The sequence below is a fragment of the Typha angustifolia genome, chromosome 9, assembly GCF_048772165.1.
Source record: "Typha angustifolia cultivar Huaian chromosome 9, ASM4877216v1, whole genome shotgun sequence".
Taxonomy (NCBI): domain Eukaryota; kingdom Viridiplantae; phylum Streptophyta; class Magnoliopsida; order Poales; family Typhaceae; genus Typha; species Typha angustifolia.
Window position 1 is genome coordinate 4,962,648 of NC_133247.1, and position 14,203 is coordinate 4,976,850.

Sequence of the window (14,203 nt, forward strand, 5' to 3'; positions counted from 1 at the left end):
TTCTTTTGAAATCTGTTTGATAAACAAATCTCGAACACTTCGATTTTTCTTTGCTGGCTTTCGGGTGGAAAACGTTCTAAGTCCGCTCGAATGACTTCACTTTGATCACATTAGATTCTCTGCTGAAACATTTGCAATGCTTGTTCAAATGACCATCGAACCTATCTGCAGAAAACTGGTCTCTTTGAACACCCGAAGGATCGATAAACTTTGGTTAAGATGCACAATGAATAACTTTGTTTGATCATATAAATTTATGAATTATAAAATGTAACAATAACATTCATGTCCCAAAATAATATTGTTGGATTCCAAGAACATTCACATCTAACATATCTCTAATCTTCCGGTGCACATATCTTCACAGTTGCTTCACAAAAAATAATGGAAAGATATGAAAGTACAAACAAAAGGCTAGCAGTTGCACGACCAAGCTCACAGAAATCTGAATGCTTCACAAATATAGTCTCTACGACCGGGAATGCAGGATTTGCAGAAGCTGCAGCTGATCATAAATATAGCTCGATATCAATGATCGTCAAACAAGTTCTCCTTTTGAAATCAATGGCAATCATCTTCCTCATCCAGTGGCTGTTTCCATCAATAGCTGCGAAGGCACGTCGCTTGTAGCAACTTGTACATTTGAGCTTGACGGCACACTAACTTGGATATATGTAGATCGAAGATTTGAGGTCTCAGATAAGCTGTTGCTTGTGAAGCTGCTGCTTGTATCCTTCAGCGGCCAGTCTGTTAAGTAACTTGGCCTCCTTATGACGTCACTTATCTCTATATCTTCTGTAAGCATGGCCACCACCCTTGACATCGTCGGCCTTAGCGAAGGTGATGCCTGGGTGCAAAGAAATGCAATATTGATTACACGAGTGGCCTCTTCCTTGTCAAATGTTGTTAGATTAGGATCCATCATTTCCAGTGCACATTTGCTCTCATATAAATGCCAAGCCTGCAATAGAATGTAAAATTGAATTGCTGAGTTTGTTAAAATTGAGTGTTAATGAAATATTTTCTGACATAAGAATGAAAAGCTCATTTGTTTTGTGAACTTACCCATTCAAGAAGATAGATGTTATCGTGCTCAAGTCTTGAATCAGAATTTGACCGTCCGCATACAATTTCCAAGGCAACAACACCGAAACTGAATACATCAGCCTTTTCAGTGAGATGCCCTCTCATGGCATACTCTGGTGCTAGGTATCCACTGATTCAAACAAATATATTGTGCTTTTAATAACACTATTCACAACTACACTAAGAGCATATTATTCTCGTAAAGATTTTAAAGAGATAAGTTTAGTATCATGTCATTACATTGTACCGGCAACTCCTGTACTAATGTGAGTCTTCTTGTCATCAAAAAGCTTAGCAAGCCCAAAATCAGAGATTTTTGGGTTAAGATCAGAATCAAGTAGGATGTTACTGGCTTTGACGTCTCTATGTACAATACGTACACTGGATTCCTCATGGAGATAAGCTAGACCTCTTGCGACACCCAAACATACTCCAAAGCGTGTCGGCCAATCGAGGTTGATACTACTCTTTCCTGCAATCCATTGATGGAGTTGAGAAAGCACTAAACTTGATGGTTTATTTCATAGTTATGATTCATACTCGTGTCGTATTATTAGGGCAATACAGAAAAATGTTGTGCATAAAACTGGCATGCATGCTTAGTAGCTTCATTAGATTCTATTTCCAAACTTCAAATAACAAGAAGTATGAATGTTAAATGATACCAAAGATAGCTTGATCAAGGCTTTTGTTTTCTAGATACTCATAAACCAACAGCCGCTTGTTTCCTTCAATGCAGCAACCATAGAGCTTCACAAGGTTCCGGTGTTGCACTGCAGATATAGTTGCAATCTCTGCCACAAACTGACGCTTTCCTTGGTGAGATGTCACTGACAGTTGCTTTACAGCCACTATTTTTCCATTGGACATCCTACCCTGCATAGATTAATTAGTCTAAGGACATGCACAAGATCGCAGGAGTTAAATATAACTGATTTTGGGCAATGAGACCAAGAGACAATGAAATCTTCATGAAAACAACTGACCTTAAATACTGGCCCAAAGCCACCTTCTCCAAGAATATTTGATTGACTGAAGCCTTCTGTTGCAGTCCTTAGTTCAGAATAACTGAAGATGTCAACCATTCCCATCAGATCTGCAAATGGTAATCAAGCAGCATTTAGTCCTACTCCCAATCCAACCTCCCAAAAATAAAAAGCCACTGCAAGTGGTTTTTATTAAGAAACTGGCATCACCCTTATCTTCCTTATCCAGCTTTCTTTTCCTTTGTCTCCATGTCAGAATTCCAACCACTGACAACAATCCCAGAGCTGCAACACCAGCTGCAATTCCTACATACAGACCTGTTCTACTCTTCCTTGAGCTTGTACTTGGCGGTTTGTTGGAGACAGTGGGATTGAAGTCTGAAGAATTGCTTCAGAGTCTTTAAGATATATTTATATATATAGTTCACATTGTTCTCAAAACTCCACTTAAATTTTCGTAAGCTAATACCTGAAGGAGATACACTTATAGCTGAAATTGATGGGCCATAGTAGCCTTGATTAGGGACGCAACAAGTGCCCTTTCCAGCCCAGAATAAATGGATTTCAAGGAAGTTATCGGTTACAGGAGCTGTGAATTCCCTCACAACAGCTCTAAAAGAACCCCCAGCTTGCTTTCTTATATCAAAGTCCTTTTCTTTGAGATCACCCTGAAGCAAATAAAAGCTGAGAAATTTCAGCACCATGAGAATATTAAAACATTTCAAGAACCAGAGGAAACATATTCTGTAATCTTATATATCTACAGAGTTTTTTTCATGAGGAGTATTGTTTGGTACGACTTGAGTTCAGACAAATCAAAACAACAAGATTATATCAGACCCATTTAAGTTCCTATTGAATGTGTAAAATGTGAGGCATCTTAACATTTAAAACCAAAAGATACAATGGTCTATTGTTTGAATAACAAAACCCTACATATGGAGAAGCCAATCATGAACCACACTTTGCTTACTATATGCATCAGAAGACTTCATGGACACTCGTAGAATATAGAACAATAAGTTCTCTAACTTGTACATACGATATCTTAAAAATAAGAACCAACCTGAATATAGATATTGAAAACCCTCCTTCCCAGACTTTTCCAACTAGGGGGATTAGGGAAGCTTGTTTCAGCAAATTGAAGTTTGATGGTGTAATTCCCATTCTGCAGCCCAAGACCATAGTATCTCAGCGATGAAGGTGAGAGTCTTGCAGACTGAAAAATTTCTGGATCTAGAGTGTTTTGGAACTGGGATGAACTGCCAAGAATATAACTGGCATCTGAGGAGTCGGCAAACTTTCCAACACTGCTTACACCCCACTTAGTTGGATTAGTCACATAATATGAAGAAGCTGCGAGAGTAGCATTATCAATTTCATATACGGTTCCATCAGATGCTGTCATTGTTCTACTACCACCACACTTTATTGCAAAGGAATAGTCTGTAAATAATTAGTGCACACATGAGTTTCTAAAATTTTTTTTTTCTGGTGAATGTTTCTGCATGAAAAGTATGACTAATATGAAGGATCTTACAGATTGGAGAATCACGATAGCATGGTTTATTTCGCTGAAGACAATTTAATCCGGAAGGCAGAACACTGATACATACAATGATTCAGAATAAAATCTAAGCTCAGAAAGAAAAGTGTACTCAAAATCTCACGTGTTAACTAGCAGTAAGTACCTGCTGTTGGAGCTATCAATGATGAAGTTATTAGCCACCAAGTTCCTGAGAAGAATGCAGTACATGAGTTCAAGGAGATAAGGCATTTCAGTTCATTTGTCTTTTGATTTTACATATTATGGGATGTGAATGCATCATTTTTCTCCATGTGGTACTAAAACAATGCTGATCAACAATTGAGAAGAAATAAATAACGTAACAAAAGATAGAAGATTCCAGTCTTGAAAACTTACAGCTGTAAATTCTTTTGGCTAACCCAAGAGGGAAAGCTTCCTGAAAGCTGATTGTATGACAGATCTCTACAAGAGTATATATTATCTTGTAGGTCAATTTGCAAACAGTACAATGAAAAGTAGAACCATGAACAAAACCTAGAACAATGGTTCACCAACTAATAATATATTATACTTGAAGAAAACTAGCGCATAAAAATATCCCAGTTTGTCTTTGAGGACCAAGACATGCATAACAATTACAAGAAGTACAAATTAATAAGGTTATAAAATTTCTCTGCTCCAAGTGAAGATCAGAAAACCGTACATAATAACAAGAGACATGCTCTTCTGAACTGGCAAGCTACCAGACAGGCAATTGGTCCCAAGAAATCTGCTTGAAGAAACATTGAGGAAAACAGAAGAAAATTTGCTCAATCATTAGAAAAGAAAATGACACAATAAATAGAAATAAGATTAGCTTAAATTTCTGCAGTGAGACAGAATCGATGCTTCCTTACAAGTTTTGAAGTAAACCCAAATTGAAGAGAGGTTGTGGAAGTCGGCCTGTTATATTGTTAAAGCTCAAATCCCTAGGCAGTGAGTAATAATTTAAATATTTCAATGCCGCATAAGAGAACAAAAAAGTTGCTTAGTATCTAAGCAAGTGGAAACAGAAGATTGATATTACTCGGTAACACATCACACATGTTCCACAATACTCACAGTCTCTGTAAACTCTTGAACTGGGCAAAGTTTGGAATAGTATCAGATATCAAGCAGTTCCTTAAGATTCTATAATAGAGGCAATATCAAATATTAGAATCTTAGTATAAGAATATTAATATTAAGCACACTAGAAACAGACTATGCCACAGGACTATAGACAACATACAGAGTGGTCAAAGAAGTCATATTACTAATGAAGGCCAAAGTAGAGCTTCCATTCATTATATCACCTATCCGCCTGCATCATAAATACTAAGACAATTAGCAACTTATGTCTCTCTGATGGATGCATACATAAGATTTCTTTGTAGCATCATAAAGTTTTAAAAAAAAAATAATCAGAACTTCAGGTTGATGAGATTGGAAATATATATATATACATACATATATATATAAACTTACAAGTCAGTCAAGTTGACGAGATTGGAAAAAGTAGAGGGAACTGGTCCTTCGAAAGAATTTCCTTGTAACCTCCTACAAGAGCAACTCAATAATCAGAACTTCAGGGAAGATAAAGCCTTTGAGAGACATTTTATAAGTTGCTTCTAAAATTTAGAGAAATTTAACTTGTTAAAAAGAGAAAGTACCAGATGGTCATGCTCTAAATGTTAATAAATAGAATGTAGCATATGTAGATGAACTAGTAACTATAAACTACAAGTAACTCCGGGCAAGTGAATAGAAGTGCATCATCATACAAAGACAGTTTACAGAGAAACAAACGAGTTCAGAAGGATTTATTGTAGTTTCTACATGGTGTGCAATTTAGTGTCATGCAGTTAAAAAGGGTTCATAAAGATTACTGAAATGAAACTTGTAGTAACTAATCTTACAATGTAGCCAGGTTTGGCCAGCTCCCAACAAAATCAGGTATTTTCCCAGAAAAATTGTTGTCTGATACCCGCCTATAACCACAGGGTCAGAGCCTAAAACATCGTGCTCGATTTTCTTCTTGTACATATAGTGAAGAACTAAAGTTCATATGCTCTTATGAATCTTACAGAATCTGCATGCTTTTGAGTTGAGATAGTGTTGATGGTAGGTCACCACTGAGGCCAGAACTATCCAGGTACCTGCATGTCAGAAGATATCTCCATTATGTTTGACCTAAACATAAGAAAAAAAAATCAAAGCTGGAAATTAATAACTAAAATAGTGTGAAACTTAACAATTGCTCTAGACTGGTCAAATTTCCGAACTCCGAAGGGAGTGAACCACTAAAATTATTTGCACCCATGCCCCTGAAAAGGATTCAAAACATCAGTAGAAATCCATAAAAATGTCAATATTCAGAAGAATGTACATTTATGTGTCAATCTTCTACAGGGAAATCAATGACACCATGTATTGGGCCAATTAACCGACGTCAAGATTCTATAACAACCCAGAATGATTCATTCTATAATTTTTTAAATTGACCAACTTTTTTGAATCATTCTCCAAAAATACTGGACATCAGTGACTGGTATTCTCTTTAAAGAGAAAATAATAGCATGACAATTGCACTGGACAACTGCATAGTATATCTAACTGAGTTGCCTCTTCAAAAAATTAAGCAGTAACTGCAAAAGCAAGAAGAGCTTACAGTGATTTGAGATTGTGAAGCTTTCCTAGCTCTTTTGGGACAGGACCAGATAATGCATTAATCCCAAAAGTCCTATTAATTTTAAGAAGAGAGATCAAAAGACATCATCAAGGAATAACTACGACACTACCATCATCAATGTCTTCCAAAACAAATCTTACAAGTATTGCAAGGAAGTTAAGTTTCCGAGAAATGCTGGTACGCTACCGGTTAAGAAGTTTCGGGCTAAAATCCTGCAAGCACATCACACTATCATGTTATAGGGTCGTTGCTGCCTTCTAAAAGGTTGAGTCAACTTTTGAAAATTAATCATACTATAGGCTACTTCTTTGATGTGATAAGCTTCGTAGTCCAGACTTAATTTCATTCAAGGGCACAGAGAGAGAGAGAGAGAGAGAGAGAGAGAGAGAGAGAGAGAGAGAGAGAGAGAGAGAGAGAGAGAGAGAGAGAGAGAGAGAGAGAGAGAGAGAGAGAGTTACAGGTTGAAAAGGTAAGTGAGATTTTGGAGCTCCTGTGGAATTGGACCAACCACATCCATGGCATAGACCTTCCTACACACATGAAATTAATGAGTTAAACCACCAATTATGAGCAGACTATACTAGAGTTGTTACAACCTGATCCAATCCACAATCTTTTCGTTAAATTTAATAATCAAGATGATAGAAGAAAGAGAGCCAAATCCCTCTTCTGAGAAGGTACTTAGTCAATCATGTGTGAGAAATCTACCGCCAAAAAAAGGAAAGAGAGAAAAAAGAAAGAATAAGTGAGTAAATTAAGGTATATTACACGTTTCTGAAAGAAACTAAAAAAATACTAGACTGAGACAAAAAAAAGTATGGGTCCTACTAATATATAATAAAAGTCATCGGAATTGAGTGATTTTCTTCCAAATTGCAACACCTTGTGATTTAAAAATGTCAAAAAGTGTTTAAATGTTCAGAAGATTTATAAATTAGAGGGAAGAGCACTCTAAATTTTAGTGATTTCATGATTAACACTATGTCTTTAATCTATTTGTAATGTGACGCCTCTTTTATGCCTATAATTTTTCATTTCGAGTTAACTAATCTGTAATTGTATCTAAATAGAAATATTCCCTTTGGGATACTAAGACTGTTTGGATAGAGAGATTATGAGAGAGGGTAGAGAAGAGGAAAGGAGAGAAAATAACTTCCTCTTATTTTGTTTCGATGTAATCGAGAGAATAGAAGAGAAAAGTAAGTTTGCTATATTTAATTTAAGGAGAGAAAATAACATGTTTACTATTATATCCTTTATCTAATATTTTAATTATTAAAATAAACCAGCATAAATTATAATATCTATAAAATAAATAAAAGTAGAGTGATTTGCACTGAAAACACATAGGGGTTTTTATTTTGTCAGTAAGGCCTACTTTATGTTATTGTTTGTATGTCAAGCTTTTTTTTTATTTCCTCTTTTAACTTTGTCCTCATTAAGCAGTGAAGAGAGAAAATCCTGCTATGCATTTAATACAATCTAACATTTTAGTAAATTAAACTTTTTTTTTAAATGTACTACTATGTCACTTTTGCCTTAGGAAAACGCAGGCAGTAATAAAATATTTACTAACTAATACAGACTAAGAATTACGTAAATTAACTATGATATACACCAGTACAAATTAAGGACTAAGTGAACAAACTACAAAATTCATAAAAATACGAGTGTTTAAAAACTGCGAATTACTAACGAAACTGTGTAAATATAATCACGAACCATCTTTGGATCATCGAATTTGAGAAAATATGGATCAGCTATCAAGTTTCTAGAATCATTTGCTTATATCTACTTTAAGAGTATTCATCTTTCTAATCTCATCCCTAGTATTTTTGGCAAACATTTAGGTATTATTGGAAGTATAATTCACACTACATATTAGTGGTGATGAAATGAGTCTTCACAAGTTTGTAGTACCTCTCTCATTCGTCCTTCTTCTTTTTTAGACTGTAATTCACAGTTATTTTACACAATGTATAGTTATTTTTACGCAATTCATAATTACATTTATACAATTCGCAATTATTTTACTAAGCATCCAAGTTTTGGCTAATCCCGAGTCGAATTGGCCGAAATGGATCAGAGCGAATCCCAATCCATGGTGACTAGTCTCAACGTGGTATCGTCTGCTTTGGACGATCCTGCCCGAAACAGGTCCTCCTGTTATGATCTAACTATGTGGATTAAGTCAGTCGAGTCAAATTGAGCCGAGTCAAGTTAGTTAGATTTGCATATTATCTTTAAATTCAAATAAAGTGGATAATCCGTATGTGAATCCGATCTGCTAGGACTTTACTTCTATAAATAGGAGTGATTGTGAGTTAATTATTATGGTTGAATGAATATTGAGTTTAGTTAATTTATTATTATTGCATTTATCTTTTATCGTAGCCATTAGATTGTCTTTATCTTCATATGAGTAAATCGTAACTATAGAATTCTTTCAAACTTTCAAACCTTAGCCACCATCCGCCACCATAAGCCACCCTACTATTCAGCTGTCCATAATCACCCTTTGTCATTCGTCACTCTCTGACGACCGCCGCAATGTCAGATATTTCTCGATCTGCCCCATTCTAATATTCCTTCACTCTTTTATTTTTAACTTTTCACCTCGACCTCAGATTTATGTGAAAACAAATCTATTAGATCCCTAATTCATACACAAAAATTTTCACAAATTTTTTATGTTCGAATCGGTCCAGATTTGGTTTGTCGCAATGGTAGTAGAGCCGATATTCCTTGGCCGATGTTAGCACGAGTTTGAAGAAGATGAATAAGAAAGGAGTAGCCATGGAGGATCAAAAACTTATCTCACCATTTCTATGGGAGTTTCTCTAGTGCCACCACCAACAATGGTCAACAATAAACCACCCGTGTGGGCAAAGGTATTGATAGTCATCAAAGGGGAGCTCTGAGAGGATCGAGAAGGCGATCCAAGCCTTGATGGCCATTCTGCTAGCCCAGCACGGCCATCCCCACCTCCAGCACCACCGACCACGGTGAAAACTAGCCAGCCATGACTAAAAGATTCCACCCGTGAAGGAGATGGAGGAAAATCCCAAATTGCAACCAAACTCCTCCTTTAGCAGCAATGGAGACACTCCCACCACCACAAACCCAGACCGCCGCTGCAGTAATGCTGGAGTGGTCTGTCGAGGCGAGTTTCGAGTTATCTTTCCCACCCGAAGTGAAAGTTAGGGCCAAAAACTCTAGCTTTCCATCGGTGGTGATCCAGGTGATCTCGACCCAAACCGCCATGTCCAGTCACTTCCTTGGACCACTTGCACCCGAGACACCGTCTTTCGCGTTAGCACCGGCAGGAAGACCGCTGACGATGACGGTTACCGCTGCAGCAAACCAACGGATGGTGGACGCAGGGTTGGCGCGTCCACGACCACTGGTTGGCTTCCTTGAATTGCCAGCAGTGGTGGTCGTTGTAGTGGTCGTTGTAGCCGCCGACGACTCTCGAGTGGCCGAACCCGACAACTATCACCATAGGAAGCTACCCATACATAGGGGTGACCTCGTCAAGGCTTCCTATTGTGCTCCCATACAGTGGGTCCATGGGCCCCATCTGCAGTCGTCAGGAGCCGATGGACCCGCCGGCGATGCGCCTTGGTAGCCGCTGCATCAAATCGAGCCCGAGCTTGTTTAGACTTTCACCGTCGCTCACTGTCGCAAGAACCCACTAATGGTGACTGCCACTAGCCACCTACCTACCCAACCGCCACCAAGGCTATAGCGGTCTGTGATGATGCCCCTAGGCTGAAATTCCATCTCAGCCCTAAGGTTAGGGTTAGGACAAGTGCATGGAGGAGATAAAGTGCACAAATTTCGAGGCAAGTAATATATCTATAATGTTTCGTTAGCATTTAATGAGGCACCAAGTAATATAAGGGCCATGGATAGCTATGTCGGCGGCTAATTAGCATGTGGCACGAGGGGTACCATATGACACCCCTCCTAGCAGCTTCGTCACTTGTCGTTCACAGTCGAGATCGGCAATCGGGCGAGTGCACGGTCGGCGTAAAGTTAGCGACATCAATAAGCCCATTCTCTCTTATCTCTCTCTCTCTCTCTCTCTCTCTCTCTCTCTCTCGCGCGACACGGCTGACAAGTGTCGCGGCATGTGCCACGCCGTGCCATACCGACAGGTGGCCAGCAAAGTCAATATTTGTGACACAACCATCATTGATAAGGGCAAAAAAAATTTTTAGAAAAAGGAAAAAAATGTAACTTACAAGAGAAAACTAAAACAGGCACAACCGTCAAAAATAAAAACCATATGTGTTTTTCATACAAATCACCCATAAAAGTAACAAACAATTATAGTGCATTTATGCATCAAGTGTTGTAAAAACTTATCTCGTTCCTAAATTTAGACTGATTAGATTTCGATTGGACATTTTAGAATTTTATGAGATTTTGGTATCTTGGTGCTCAACGTAAAGTTGAAATTTAGTATCAAGATTAATTTACTTGATCACATATCAATCTAGTGCAATTTAATGGATATCTTGTGACTTGCGTTTGATTCTTTTTTAAATTTATTAATAGAATCCTAAAAGACTAAGTAAATAATAGAATAGAATAGGAACATATTTGAAATATTAAATTGTAATAACAATCCATATTTTCTTTCCTCTCCGTTTCTCTCCACTTTTGGGGAGGAAGCGGCTACTTTTTTTCTCCCAATTTCTCATTTTTTTATTCCTTTCTTTTCTCTCTAAAAAGTTCAATCTAAACGAGCCTCGGTTACTTTCTCTACTCTCTTCTCTCCTATTCTCTATATTCGAACAGTGTAAATTTACCTCTTAAAATACCAGAAATAACTTTTTTTTCTCTTTTTTTTTCCTTTGAAATGCCCTTACCTAATCCAAACTTTTCTAGAATATTTTCTCAAAGATATTTTAGTAAAGTTGGTTAATATGGGATAGATTAGAAAGTACGTGTAATTTTATTTATAGGGGTAAATAAATCATAGTCTAAGGTCAAGGATAGTCAAAAAACAAAAACAAAACATTAAGGTGTCATATAAAAATTGGACGGCAAAAAGAGGCTTCAGACTACAAATAGGTCGAAGAGACGATGAATCACATAACATGCATTCAACCCTAGAAAGAAAAAGTCCAAATGAGCAAAATTGATAAATCCAAATATAAAATATTTGGTGAGGGAAATTAGAGAGAAGCGTACAATTGGGTGATGTGGCAAACGCCTTTGTCGTTGCAGTCGCATTTGATGCCCGGATTGAAATCGTCGGCGTTGAAGTCGCTGTCGTCGACGGCGGCTCCACTGCACGGCTCGCCGCTGATGTTCCATGTCGGCAACGCCTTCAGACCCCACCTCCCCATTATCGTGTTCAGCGCCGTCACTGCGATGTTAAAAATATTTACCATTAAAATTTTAGGGATCTTTTCAAAATCGCCATTAAGAAAGAACTATTCCTAACAGATGATTGATTAAAACTTAACGCAGATATCTCAATTGCCAAAATACCCTTTTTTTCTCAAATTCAAAATGGTAAATATATCACTAGTTTTATAGAGATTTTTTTTCCCCTGAATTTAGACATGGGAAAATCACTAAAAAGAAATTAAACCAAATCAAAAGACAAGAAAAGAAGATTAATATTTAGACAACAACAGGATACCTTCAGATGGGACTGCCTTAAATTTAGCTGCAGCTCTCTCCACGGAGATCAGGAAGACGAAAAGCGTGAAGCAGAGGGAAAAGGCTTGCAGAGAGGAAGGGAATGGAGATCTTAGCATATCCCTCTTCTTCCTCTCCATATGGGTGAGATGAGATTAAGTTAATGAGCTCTCTTTGTTGGATTAAATTCTTTCTACCATTCATATATAAAGTGGAGCCTTATTTTGGATGGGATATATGGAGAGACTTTTATACAACGGCAGCTATTTCACACTTTGATCCTAGTTGCAGACGCAGTGCATCTTTCACATTAGTGGAAGTCGATAAGTTAAACAATGTAACTTATTGTATATAAACAATATAGGATAGCCGTGTCAAAATAAACTAGCTTCTCCAGCTCAGCTTAGGCTCGGCTTTGCTAAAGCTCGAGTTCGGCTCAGCTCGACTTGAGCTCTGTCAAGCTTGAGCTTTAACTTTAGGCTAGATTTGAATTTTGAGCCGAGTCTGAGCCGGAGTGCTTCGGCTCGCTCAGGCTCAACTCAATAGGTTCGATATAAATTATCTTCTAAATCCAAACCCCCAAAACATTCACAAAACCCATCTCCAAACCAATCCCTTTCTCCTCTTCCAGCTATCGGTCCACCTTTTCCTTCTCCTCCATCGCTAAGTTGGCATCGCTCCTCCTCTGTCAACAAACCTCCACCACATCCTCCTCCTCTTTCTCTTCAAGTCGTCACCGCCACCTCTGTAGGCAAGCCTTCTCCACCATCTCCTTCTCTATCTCATCTTCCACCTCATCGTGGTTGACTAGTTTCAAGCTTGGATTTGACACTGGTCCAACTAGGCTAGTTTATGACTTGATAACAAGCTTCATTCAAGCACAAGCTCACGCTCAGTCTATCTCGACTTGAGTTAAGCTGAGCTAAAGTCGGCTTGCCCGATTTGTTTACACCCCTAATATAGCATACACAGATAGTGCCTACCGAGGATAGTGATAAGAAATGAGCATGGGATGCCTCAGGATAGCTTGGGAGTTGTGTCCAAATGACTCCATCATTGCCAAAAAAAAATATAGGCCATTCGATGGGACTATAATCAACCACAACAAAGTACAAGTTGATTCTAGAGACAGATTCTCTTGATGTAGTTAGAATCCTCAAGGGCAAGATAATGTGCCCATAGAGGTTCAGAAATATAGTGGACTAATGCTTAGCAATTGCTATTAGATTGCAAACTTTTCTGAGTGTAATATATATTTAGAGAAGGTAATTGAGTTATTGATTGGGTAGCAAACCAACATAGATTAGCCGCAAGAAATTTTCTTAAAATTTTAGAGTCGATAGGGTCTCACCCCCAGATCTTTGTAACTTATTTTACTGTGACTTCTCTCCGGATCATTTCAGGGATAGTCACCTATAGCTGAATACAGAAGTTTTATTTTTATTATTATTAATATTTTATTATATAAATTAAATTGAATAATTCTATTTAAACTCCCTAAACTATTATCGTTTCTACATATTCTCTAAACTTTTTTTTACCACATATATCTTATAATCCAAAAAAAGATTTAGATTTAGAAGTTTACAGAAAATTTTTTTCTTAGTTCAAGGGGGATATAGTGTATGAAAAGGTTTAAAAAATATATGTGAAAAACTTTAAGAAATCTAAGTGGAATTATTGTAATTAAATTTAGATAAATTTATTTTAAACTACTTTATTCTTTATAGATACATATAATTTAACCCACTTTTTATTCTAATAGCAGCTATAGAATAAAGAATATTTTTATTTCCTTTGAAATAAGAAACAATGTATTAATTTTTTTCTCACTGATCTTAAAATTTCATTCCGCATTATTTTTTTATGTTAATTTTAAAACATTTAAATACTCTTTATAATCGACGGATGAAGAAATAAATACAATAAAAAAAAGCCGAGAGAGAATGAAAGTATACGGGAATAAAATGATCTATTTTCAAAATAAATAGTTTTTGAATTTTATTAATAATTATTAATAAATTTTTATCTGATTAATATACTGAAATAAGATGATGCTGATTTCACAACCAAATTGGGCCAAAATTTAACATGAAAAAATAAAAGATATCATATCTCTGTCGCATTATTTGATAAATAATCCTTCTTCTTTTTCTTAATCTTTGTGGCACATCGATCCACTGCCTTTCATGTCATTAAACATAAGATAAAAGAAAGAATCTCTTTTAAAGAAAG

At 36.9% G+C, this 14,203-nt stretch overlaps 1 protein-coding gene across 1 annotated transcript; it reads right to left on the minus strand.

Annotated features, from left to right (window-relative positions):
- Positions 1-220: 220 nt before the first annotated feature.
- On the minus strand, positions 221-12,269 carry LOC140767390 (probable LRR receptor-like serine/threonine-protein kinase At1g56130). The gene is made up of 24 exons (XM_073107275.1): positions 11,970-12,269; positions 11,513-11,690; positions 6,769-6,840; positions 6,451-6,522; positions 6,290-6,361; positions 5,874-5,945; positions 5,706-5,777; positions 5,538-5,609; positions 5,107-5,178; positions 4,871-4,942; positions 4,702-4,770; positions 4,497-4,568; positions 4,304-4,369; positions 3,997-4,062; positions 3,764-3,808; positions 3,613-3,677; positions 3,139-3,518; positions 2,542-2,740; positions 2,283-2,450; positions 2,073-2,182; positions 1,752-1,962; positions 1,327-1,558; positions 1,066-1,216; positions 221-961 (listed from the first exon to the last, which is right to left on the minus strand). The coding sequence occupies exons 1-24, from the start codon at positions 12,106-12,108 to the stop codon at positions 581-583; spliced, it is 3,108 nt and encodes a 1,035-aa protein (XP_072963376.1). The 5' UTR covers positions 12,109-12,269; the 3' UTR covers positions 221-580.
- Positions 12,270-14,203: the final 1,934 nt, after the last annotated feature.